At 36.7% G+C, this 12,797-nt stretch overlaps 1 protein-coding gene across 1 annotated transcript in view; it reads left to right on the top strand.

The window, feature by feature from the left end:
* The window catches only part of MAP4K5 (mitogen-activated protein kinase kinase kinase kinase 5), a 141,301-nt gene that overhangs the window by 76,933 nt on the left and 51,571 nt on the right, over positions 1–12,797 (top strand). Inside the window, exons 12-13 of the mRNA XM_029238437.1 lie at positions 944–1,025; positions 2,193–2,309. Coding sequence (XP_029094270.1) covers positions 944–1,025; positions 2,193–2,309 — 199 coding nt within the window. The remainder of the gene's footprint in view (positions 1–943; positions 1,026–2,192; positions 2,310–12,797) is intronic.

Here is a 12,797-nt window from a genome sequence, read left to right as displayed (position 1 = left end):
AGATTCCAGAACAGTCATTACCATTGGAGTACCTTTGCCAGTCTCAGGTGCCTTCTCACTCCGTGATATGTGTGCCACAAGCTACCAAACGTAATGTAGTGATTTGATTTCTCTGAAGAGAACTGCTGTGTCGTTGCTGTCATTGGTAATGATTAAGGTTATTCTCTTTGGTTCTTGCCCAGTCCCTCCTCCAGTGGAATCTCAGCAGTAGCTCTCTTTGCTTTTAGTCCATAATCAAAATATGATTTCCTTAATTAATTAATTAATTTTTTGGCCGCTCAGCTTGCGGGATCTTTGTTTCCCGACCAGGGATCAAACCCGGGCCCACGGCAGTGAAAGCGCCAAGTCCTAACCACTGGACTGCCAGGGAATTCCCAGATTCCTTTAATTTATATCTTCTTCCTTTCCCCATTTCATCAACACAGGTAGCAGGAAAACTCATCTGTTTACAAAGATCGCTCCCTCTTCTTTGACCATGTTCCTGAGAAATTCAGTGACTTTTTAAGGGTTTAAACACTCTCTTACATTACTCACCCTACCTCATGCCACCCAACAATTTGGATATAACAAAACATTTACATACTGTATAAATTAGGCAATGAGAAAAGGTCATTTTGACTCCTAAGTCGTACCTAGAACACAAGGTTATAAACCTTATAGATGACACACCTACCCAATTCTAGTTTTTAGTGTATGTTTTAGAGATTATATATTAGTGTTCTGTTAACTTATTGCATTTTACTTAAGAGATGAAGCTGGTATATTCTCTAAGGAATATACTGTGCTTTGGGTTTAGTTTTTTGGCTTATATAGAGCTAAGAGGCCAAAGAAAAAAAATCATGTGTTTCAGTCTTTCTAACTGCTTGTAAGTTAATTTTATTTAGTAACACCAAAGAACTAATATTAGTGAAATATTTTTGTACGTGTCTGTTTTTCTTTGAAGGTCATCAACATTCCATAATTTTGTCAAAATAGCACTAACCAAAAACCCCAAAAAAAGACCAACCGCTGAAAGACTTCTGACTGTAAGTCATTGAATTTATAGGAGTATTTTCTGTAGTCATGCAGTAATTAGATGTATCACTGGAACAATAGTATTTAGATTTTTAATATAAAAATGTTAGTGATCTCTTACAGCAGGGGTCAGCAAACATTCTGTAATGAGCCAAATAGTATATATTTTAGGCTTTGTGGGCTATACAGTCTCTGCTGCATCTCCTCAGTTTGCCGTGGTAGCACAAAAGCATCCATAGACAGTATACATGAAAGGTATGGCTTTAACACCCAATAAAACTTTATTTACAGAAGGAGGCAGTGCACCAGATTTTGCCCATGGACGGTAGTTTGCCAACCCCTGCCTTGGAGAAAACTCTTAAAAATGTTGCTTTCATCTAAAATTAATTGCTTTAACCACATAGCACAGGGAGATCAGCTCGGTGCTTTGTGTCCACATAGAGGGGTGGGATAGGGAGGGTGGGAGGGAGATGCAAGAGGGAGGAGATATGGGAATATATGTATATGTATAGCAGAATCACTTTGTTGTACAGCAGAATCTAACACACCATTGTAAAACAATTATACTCTAATAAAGATGTTTAAAAAATAAATACATAAAATTAATTGCTTTTCTTGGCTTCTTATGTAAATTTATAGAATGCCCTTATGTGTGCATGTCTTTATAAAATACTTTTATATTAGAAAAAGTTGATGATTATAACAATCTAAGAAAACTTTATTTAAATATTATAAAATTTAATTATGTATCTTACTACATTAACATAATTTTATTGAATTAAATATATGCAAATATAGATGCTTTTTTCGTATTGTGATATGGACTGTACCTCAGTATTCATTTGCATATTATTATAATGACATGCATAAAAAATGTCATTGTTACAGCCAAGGTTGTAATTTGACAACCTAACATGGATTGGTTAACTTTAAATAGAGAAATTATTCATGTTATAAATTTACCTCACAATGGTTCTTTAGCTTTATAATATATAATTACGAATTCTCTGATTAATATTTTTACTAATACATTCTCTAATTTATTTGCATTAGTAGGCTTCCATATGCTTGTCTCTGATAGTTACTGAATGGAAAAGAACAAATAGCAATTTCTATGAGCCATAGATACAAAAGCATACTCATGAAGTTTTGTTTTGTTTTGTTTTGTTTTTACTTAGCATACATTTGTAGGACAGCCAGGTCTCTCTAGGGCCCTAGCAGTTGAACTGTTGGACAAAGTGAATAATCCAGACAACCATGCACATTACACCGAAGGAGATGATGATGACTTTGAGGTAAGGAATGCTTGCAGTCTAATATTTGAAAATAAATGTTTAATGTGGCCTTAGACTTTGTTTTTTAATTCACTCTTTTAAGTTAGTTGAAATAGATTTAGTAACAAAGATTAATTAACAGTGTAAACTACACTTGTCCTGCTCATAATTACCAATTGATACTTTTCTTAATCCTAGTTTTGGGAAGGAACTAGGATTGCTGTTCTTCTTAGCGTTATAACATTTTGTTTTCTTAGTTGGTTTGCTTAAAGTTATTAAGAGGTATCTACAGTTAGAATCACATCTGTGCCTTTTTCCTCCCAAAATCCACAAGTGTTTCCTCCCTAGACCTCAGCTTCTGTAGTGAGAGTTTGATCTTTTCCAAGACAATACAGGTTTTAGGAGCATTGCTTTGCACTAGGAGAACAAAAGTTTAGCCAGAGCACATGTACATATTATTTTTCACAAAAGAGACTCCTTAGAAATCCATGTGGTCATTTTCTTTTAGTTTCTCTGTTACACAGATCATTAACAGAATACAAATCATTTTTTAAATTAAGATGAGGTTCCCATAGAAAAAGCTGTATTTTCTAATACTTATTCAAAACTATTATTTCTTATGTAATTACATATAGAGCTATTCATAACTATGCTTGTCTTCTCTGAAAATATGTAGAATTATTTTGAATATATTTAACAACATGACTTGTAAATCAGGAATGAGGGACTTCCTGCCCATTTTTGGGTACCTGTTTATGCCTCTCTCTATATAGCATAAATGTATTTTTTCACTGGTATCTCTTTCTCTCTTTTATGATTCCTTTTTATTTCTGTCTCTTCATTTCTCTTTACGCCTTTATATCCCTTTATACCTCTATCTTCAGTTCTGGTAAGACTATAGGACTAAACTTTATGTGTTATTATTTATTGAAGGAAATTTTCTACTTCAGGTACTTAAGTTTCAAATTATATCGTATAAGTATCATGATAACTATTAACATTCATTGGGTAGTCTTCATGTGTCAAGTGTTAGGCTAAATAATTTCCATGTTAACTCATCTAATACTCAAAATGGTCCTTGGCAATATGTACTATTACTGTCCCCATTTTACAAATAAGAAATGAAGGAGAAAGAATAGAAGTAATTTCATTTGCCCGAGATCGTATGCCTAGCAACTAGTGGAACCAGGATTTGGATCCAGGCAAACTGACTTTAGAACCTACTCTTAGTTAATATACTATCATTTCTCTATATATACTTAATAGAAATAGTCATTAAACAGTCTTTACAAACTAATCATTGTCTAGTATATAACATAGTCTTGTCATGTCGTAAGGTACCCAGTGAATATTTTATTGAATGTTAAGTGAACTTTAATTGAAAATATTAAATAAACCAGCCATACATAGATTTCTTTTTACTTAAACCATCATTTGCAGACTTGTAATAATAAGATTTTAATCTCTTAAAAACTCAAAATTGTTCAAATTGTTTTAGTTTAAATGAAGCATTAGATATTACTTGATTCCTCAATTAGTGTTTCACTGGTTATGTAAATGACCAAACTCCTCTTTCATTCCCCACACAATTTTGCCAGGCTTCCTAAATCCACTCTTACATTTGGCATTCTCTATTTCTGTTTAATGATATCACCATAATTTTTAGTCCTTGAAATGCAAAACCTTGTTCCAGGCAGTTGGAGACACAATAGTGGGTGAGATTGACATGATCCCAATCTTCAGAGAACTTACAGAATGGTCTCAAAGGAAACTTAGAAATACCAACAGATAATTTACAAGTGTGATAACTGTTACAAAAAGGGAAAGACAGGGTGCTGTGCAGGCATATTTTAGGGACAGGAAAGGACTCACTGTAGAAACAATATGTAAGATGAAAGCCTGAAGGATAAATAGTAATTAAAAGAAAAGACCAGTCAGAAGTGTTCTGAGCAAAAGGAAGAATAGCATGTTTGAAAGCCCTAGTGATAAGAGAGAGTGTGGTATACTTGAGGAATTAAAGAAAAGTAAGTCTGTTAGAGCAGAAAACAAGGAAGGAATTTGGTGGGAGATTAGGTCACAAAGCTAGACATTTCAAATGAAAAAAATGGGGGCTTTAAGGGCAGTAGAAACCATTAAAGGGTAAGGGAGTGATGTAATCAGATGTGCATTTTTTTTTCTTTAAAGATCTCTGACTTCAGAGGGGTGTTTTCATTCCTAAAGTCCTCTTAAGAGACTGTTGAAGTTATCCAGGATATAGATACTGATGTTTTGTAATAGGATGGTAGGGAAAAGATGGAAAAAGTGAACTAATTAAAGAATTATATGAGAGAGTTGGTGATTGGATGTAGAAATGAGGGAGGGGCATGATAAAAGGGTTACTCCCAGATTTTGACTTGAACAGCTGGGTGGATATAAAAGTGCCACTTGTTGAGATAGAAATACTAAAGATCAGATTTGGGAAGAAAGGTGAGTTCAGTTTTGTATATGGTGATTTTAATGTTGCACCAGATTTCCAAATGGAGAAGTCTTATTAGGAGTTAGATATGTGGTTATAGCTTGGGGAGAAAAGTTTGGACTAGAGATATAAATTTGAGAGTTATTAGATATAATGGTTGTAGTTGATACCTTAAAGAGTAAATGTGATCATCCAAGGGAAGCGTGTAGAATGAGAAGAAGGCCTAGGACAGCCTTTGGGGGAAATTCCTCCCCCAAATTAAAAAATCTGGTACCCTAAGAGGAATGGCAAAGGATTAATAAAGAACATTAAAAGACAGTAGGAAAGTTTCAACAAGAATACTGCCTAGAAGTTACATTAAAGAAATCTTTGGATTTAGGTGTTGGTGTTTGATTACTTTAAAGGGATAATTTAGGGACTTCCCTGGTGGTCCAGTGATTAAGAATCCACCTTCCGATGTGGGGGACGTGGGTTCCATCCCTGGTCGGGGAACTAAGATCCCACATGCTACAAGGCAACTAAGCCAGCATGCCACAACTGCTGAACCTATGCACTTTAGAGTCTGTGTGCCACAATTAGAGAACCCGTGTGCTCTGGAGCCTGGGTGCCACAACTAGATAGAAGCCTGAGTGCTGCAACGAAAGAATGCATGTGCTGCAATGAAGATCCGGCGTGCCGCAACTAAGACCCAATGCAGCCAAATAAATAAATAATTATTTTTAAAAAAGGATAATATAAAAATGCTAGAGGTAAAGCTAGGCTGTAGTGGTTTGAAAAATAAATTTATTTATGAAATTCAGTTGTGAAAGAGGGGGATAAGATAGAGCAGTAGTTGGAGGAAAATGAGTTGACAGTGGATTTGTCTGTCTTCTCTCTATTTTTTGGCTATTGATTGATTGATTTTTTTTTATATGGGGCAAAAAAGTTTAAACAGGACGCTTATGAAAAGGATCCAATAGTTAGAGATAGAAGAGTCAAGAAGCAAGGTGAATAGGCAAACTTCTTGAAAAGAAAGGAAAAGGTGAGATCTAGATTATAATGAGGGACTTGATCTTAAAGAAACACTTCTTGAAAGGCTTTCTTGGGAAATGTGGCATAGATGGTGCCTTGAAGACCTTGAGCTCACCTCCTCCAGTGGCCACACCAAATTTCAACTATCCATGAGAATGACCTGAAGACTAGCATAAAAGACTTTCCACAACTGAAGACATAAATAAGGAACCACAGTGAGATGGGTAGGAGAGGTGGAGATATGGTATAGTCAAGACCCACTTCCCTGGGTAGGTGACCCACAAACAGGACGATAATTACAATTGCAGATGTTCTCCCCAAGGGGCGAAGCATCTGAGCCCTGTGTTGGGCTCCCCAGCTGAAGGGTCCTGCACTGGGAAGATGGGGCCCCAAAACATCTGGCTTTGAAGGCCATCCTGGGCTTGCATACAAGAGAGCCAGAGGGCTGTAGGAAACAGAGACTCTGCTCTTATGACGCGTGTGCAAAATCTCACATAGTCCAAATCCTAGCACAGAGCCAGTAATTTGAAAGGAACCCACCTGCTGATCTTGCAGAACCTCTTGGAGTGGCAGGAGACAACTGGTAGTCCCCCTAAAGATACAGATGGCGACAGCTGTATTTGGGAGTTTCTTCTACCATTAGGACATCAATGCTGACAACCACCATTTTGGAGTCCTCCCACTACCCTATTAGTGCTGGGGGCTTATCAGCCCACCAGTGTGCTGGCACCAACCCTGAGCTTCCCTGATCCCCATAGCTAGCTGCCTTTGAACCTGGCCCTGCCCACCAGGAGACCAGCACCAGCCCTGGGACCCTGCACCAGTAAGGTCCTAGCAACCAACTGGGCCAGAGGCCGTGCCTACCCACCAGCACACCCACAGTGATCAGCCTTGCCACAACAGAAGGACCCACACAGCCCACATAGGGGGCATCCCTAGAGCATATAGCTCTGCTGCCCAGAGAGGTGTGCTGTTGGGTCCCATAGGATGTCTCTTACATAAGGCCGCTCCTCCCAAATTCAGGAAACATAGCTGATCTACCTAATACTTACAAATAAACACAGAGAACTAGGCAAACAGAGGCAGAGGACTATGTTACACAGTCTACTGATAAAGAGTTTAAGGTAATAATCGTAAAGATTCTCAATGAATGCAGGAGAGGGATGGAAGAACACAGTAAGAATTTTAATAAAGAGTTAGAAATTATAATGGAGAACCAAACAGAGCTGAAGAATACAAAAACTGAAATTAAAAACACACTAGAAAGAAATAATAATAGATTTGATTATATAGAGGAACAGATCAGTGAACTGGAAGACGGAGTAGTGGAAATCACCTAAGCTGAAGAGGAAAAAGAGAAAAGAATTTTTTAAAAGAGTGGTTTAAGAGACCCCTGAGACAATATCAAGTGTACTAACATTCACATTCTAGGGATCCCAGAAGAAGAAAAGAGGGAAAGGAGCAGAGAACTTATTTGAAGAAATAATAGCTGAAAACTTTCCTAACCTGGAAAAAGAAAGAGAAACCAAGGTTCATACCAAGACGTATTATAATAAAAATGTCAAAAATTGAAGATGGCTTCCCTGGTGGTGCAGTGGTTGAGAGTCCGCCTGCCGATGCAGGGGACACGGGTTCGTGCCCCGGTCTGGGAAGATCCCACGTGCCGCGGAGTGGCTAGGCCCGTGAGCCATGGCCGCTGAGTCTGCGCATCCGTAACCTGTGCTCCGCAATGGGAGAGGCCACAACAGTGAGAGGCCCGCGTACCACAAAAAAAAAAAAAAAAAAAAATTGAAGATAGGGAATCTTAAAAACAGCAAGAGAAAAGCAACTAGATATGTACAAGGGAACTTCCATAAGATTCTCAGCTGACTTTTCAGCAGAAACTCTGCAGGTCAGAAGGGAGTGACACATTAAATCCAAAGTGATAAAGGAAGAAACCTACAACAAAGAACACTCTGCTTGGCAAGGCTATCATTCAGTCTTGAAGGAGAGATAAAGAGTTTTACAGACAAGCAAAAACTAAGAGAGTTCAACACCACTAAACCAGCTTTCAAAAAATGTTAAAGGGACTTCTCTAAGTGAAAAAGAAAAGACCACTACTAGAAATATCAAAATTACAATTGGAAGAATCTCACTGGCAAAGGCAAACATATAGTAAAGGTAGTAGACCAGTCATTCATAAAGCTAGTATGAAAGTTAAAAAATAAAAGTAGTAAAATCATCTGTATCCACAGTAAATAGTTAAGGTACTCACAAAACAAAAAAGATGTAAAACATGATGTCAAAAAAGCATTAAACATGAGGCAGAGGTAGGGGGTAAAAATTCAGGGTTGTTAGAATGTGTTTGAACTTGAGAGATCATCAGGTTAAAATAATTGTGTGTGTGTGTGTGTTGTCGTTGTTGTTGTTGTTATCTGTGAACCTCATGGTAACCCCAAACCAAAAACCCATAATAACTATACCCTAAAGAAAGAGAAAGGAATCCAAACATAACACTAGTAATTAAACCACAAGGTAAGAGAGCAAAAGAAGAAAGGAACAAAAAAGAACTACAAAAACAACCAGAAAACAATGAACAAGATGGCAGCACATACATACCTATCAATAATTAAGTGTAAATGGACTAAATGCTCCATTCAAAAGACATTGAGGGCTTCCCTGGTGCTGCAGTGGTTAAGAATCCGCCTGCCAATGCAGGGGACATGGGTTCGAGCCCTGGTTAAGGAAGATCCCACATGCCATGGAGCAACTAAGCCTGTGCACCACAGCTACTGAGCCTGCGCTCTAGAGCCTGCAAGCCACAGCTACTGAGCACACGTACCACAACTACTCAAGCCCACACACCTAGAGCCCGTGCTGTGCAACAAGAGAAGCCACTACAATGAGAAGCCTGCACACTGCAACAAAGAGTAGCCCCCACTTGCCTCAACTAGAGAAAGCCCGCATGCAGCCAAAAATAAAAATAAATAAAAGTCTTTTAAAGAAAAAAAAAAAAAAAGACAGAGAATGGATGAATGGACCCAAAAATGAGACCCCTATATATACTGCCTACAAGAGACTCACTTCAGATCTAAAGACACACACAGACTGAGTAACGGGATGGGAAAAGGTATTCCATACAAATGGAAATCTGTAAAAAGCTGTAGCAATGCTTATATTAGACAAAATAAACTTTAAAAGAAAGACTGTAGCAAGAGCCAAAGAAGGACATTACACAGTGATCAAGAGATCAGTCCAGGAAGATGCAACAATTGTAAATATATATGCACCCAATAGGAGCACCTCAATATATAAAGCAAATGTTAATAAATATAAAGGGAGAAATTGACAGTAACACAATAATAGTAGGGGAATTTAATACACCACTTACATCAATGGACAGAAGATCCAGAAAGAAGGAAACACTGGCTTTAAATGACACATTAGATCAGATGAACTTAATAGATAAAATAGAACATTCTATCCAAAAGCAGCAAAGTATATATGCTTTCAACTGCTACCTTCTCCGGGATAGATCACGTGGTAAGCCACAAAACAAGGCTCAATAAATTTAAGATTGAAATCATACCAAGCATTTTTTCTGACCACAATAGTATGAAACCAGAAATCAATTACAAGAAACAAACTACAAAAGACACAAACATGTCGAGGCTAAATAATATGCTCTTAACTAACCAATGGGTCACTGAAGAAACCAAAGAGGAAATCAAAAAATAACTGGAGACAAATGAAAATAGAAACACAACCATCCATCCAAAATCCATGGCATTCAGCAAAAGCAGTCTAAAGGGGAAGTTTTTAGAGATAGATGTCTACCTCAGGAAACAAGAAAAATCTCAAACATCTGACCATACACCTAAAGGAACTAGAAAAAGAAGAACAAACAAAACCAAAAGTTAGTAGAGGGAAAGAAATAATAAAGATCAGAGCAGATATAACTGAAATAGAAACTTAAAAAAAATGGAAAAGAACAATGAAACTAAGAGTTGGTTCTTTGAAAAGATAAATTGATAAACCTTTAGCCAGACTCATCAAGAAGAGAGAGGATCCAAGTAAAATCATAAATGAAAAGAAGTTACTACTGACACAACAGATAGTCGAGAGAATCATAAGAAAATAATACAAACAATTATACACCAATAAAATGGAGAACTTAGAAGAAATGGATAAATTTCTAGAGACGTACAAACTCCCAAGACTGAATCAGGAAGAAATAGAAAATAAGAAGAGATGGATTACCTTTAAGGAAATAGGATCAGTAATACAATAAACTTCCAAAAGTCCAGTACCAGTTTCACAGGTGAATTCTACCCAACTTTTAGAGAAGAGTTAATAGCTATCCTTCTCAAACTATTCCAAAAAATTGCAGAGGAAGGAATGCTTGTGAATTCTTTCTACAAGGCCAGCATCACCCTGACACTAGAATAAGACAAGAACACCACAAAAAAAAAAGAAGAAGAAGAGAAAATTACAGGCCAATATCACTGATGAACATAGATGTAAAAATCCTCAACAAAATATGAGCAAATCAAATTCAACAATATGTTAAGAGAATAATACAATACAATGTACAATAATACAGTACAATACTATGATCAAGTGGGATTTATCCCAGGGATACAAGAATGGTTCAGTATCCACAAATAAGTCCATGTGAGACACCACATTAACAAATTGAAGAACAAAAATCATGATCATCTCAGTAGATGGCAGAAAAAAGTTTTGACAAAGTTCAACATCCATTTATGTTAAAAACTCATCAAAGTGTGTATAAAGGGAGCATACCCAACATAATAAAGATGCTATATGACAAAACTACAGCCAACATCATGCTCAACAGTGGAAAGCTAAAAGTATCTCCTCTAAGATCAAAAACAAGGCAAGGTTGCTCACTATTGCCACTTTTATTCAGTATAGTATTGGAAGTCCTAGCCATAGCAGTCAGACAAGAAACATAAGTAAAAGGAGTCCAAATTGGAAAAGAAGAAGTAAAACTGTCACTGTTTGCATATAACATGATAGTATATATAGAAAATCCTAAAGATGCAGTAAAAAAAGAAAAACAATAACTGTTAGAACTAATAAATGAATTCAGTAAAGTTGCAGGATACAAAATTAATATACAGAAATCTGTTGCATTTCTATACACTAAAAATGAGCTATCAGGGAAATTAAGAAAACAGTCCCATTTACAATTGCATCAGAAAGAATAGGGACTTTCCTGGCAGTCCAGTGGTTAAGACTCTGCGCTCCCAATGGAGGGGGCATGGGTTTGACCCCTGGTCGGGGAACTGAGATCCCACATGCCACATGGCACAGCCAAAAAAAAAGGAAAAATATACTGTGCTCATGGATTGGAAGAATTAATATTGTTAAAATGACCATATTGCCCAAGGCAGTCTGCAGATTCAGTGCAATCCCTATCAGAATACCAATGGCATTCTTCACAGAACTGGAACAAACAATTCTACAATTTGTATGGAAACACAAAAGACCCCAAATAGCGAAAGCAACTTGAAGAAGAAAAATGGAGCTGGAGGAAGCGGACTCCCTGATTTGAAACTGTACCACAAAGCTACAGTAATCAAAATAGTGTGGTACTGGCACTACGACAGACACATAGATCAATGAAACAAAATAGAGAGCCCAGAAATAAACCCACATTTATATGGGCAATTAATCTATGACAAAGGAGGCAAGAATATACAGTGGTATACTCCCAATAAATAGTATTGGGAAAACTGGACAGCTACATGCAAAAGTATCAAGCCGGACTACTTTTTCATATCATATACAAAAAATAACTCAAAATGGATTAAACACTTAAACATAAGACCTGAAACCATAAAACTCCTAGAAAAAGAACATATGTAGTATGGCCTTTGACATCAGTCTTAGCAATATTTTTTTGTATATGTCTCCTCAGGCAAGGGAAACAAAAGCAAAAATAAACAAATGGGACACATCAAACTAAAAAGTTTTTTGCACAGCAAAGAAAACTCAACAAAATGAAAATGTCACCTACTGAATGGGAGAAGATATTTGCAAATGATATATCCTGATAAGGGGTTAATATGCAAAATATACCAAGAACTCATACAACTGAATATCAAAAGAAAAACAACCCGAATAAAAAGTGGGTAGAGGACATGAATAGACATTTTTTCCAAAGAAGACACACAGATGGCCAGTAGACACATGAAAAATGCTCAACATCACTAATCATAAGGGAAATGCAAATCAAAACCGCAGTGAGGTATCACCTCACACTTGTCAGAATGGCTAGCATTAGGAAGACTGCAAATAACAAGTGTTGACACTGGTGTGGAAAAAAAGGGAATCCTTGTGTTATTGCTGGTGGGATTGTAAATTGGTGCACCCACTATGGAAAACAGTATGGAGGTTCCTCAAAAAATTAAAAACAGAAGTGCCATATTATCTAGCAATTTCATTTCTAGGTATTTACCTGGAGAAAACAAAAACACTAATTTGAAAAGATACATGTACCAACATTACAGTAGCCAACATATGGAAGCAACCTAATGGATATAGAGGATATGGTGTATATATATACAGTGGAATATCACTTAGCCATTAAAAATGAAATCTCATTTTTGACAACAGGGTTGGATCTAGAAGCTATTATGCTAATTAAATAAGTCAGACAAAGACAGATACCACATGATCTCATTTATATGTGGAATCTAAAGAATCTAAAAAGCAAAACGAAATAAAATGAAAACAGACTCAGATACAGAGAAGAAACAGGTGTTTGCTAGAAGGGAGGCTTGTGGGCAAAATAGGTGAAGGGTATTAAGAGGTACAGACCTCCAGTAATATAATAATTAAGTCACAGGGTTATTATACACAGCATAAGGAATATGGTCATTAATTTTGTATGGGGACAGATGGTGATCACCTCTTAATGTATACAAATGTCAAATAATTATATAGCACATCAGAAGCTAACATAATATTGTGCGTTAAATATATTTCAGAGTAACAAAAAAAGAAAAATACTTCTTTCTTTGCATTAAAGAGGA

The sequence above is a fragment of the Monodon monoceros genome, unplaced genomic scaffold, assembly GCF_005190385.1.
Source record: "Monodon monoceros isolate NGI ecotype Baffin Bay Population unplaced genomic scaffold, NGI_Narwhal_1 Super_Scaffold_21, whole genome shotgun sequence".
Taxonomy (NCBI): Eukaryota; Metazoa; Chordata; class Mammalia; order Artiodactyla; family Monodontidae; genus Monodon; species Monodon monoceros.
The sequence above is the reverse complement of the archived record's forward strand: the minus strand, read 5'-3'. Positions and strand labels throughout refer to the sequence as shown.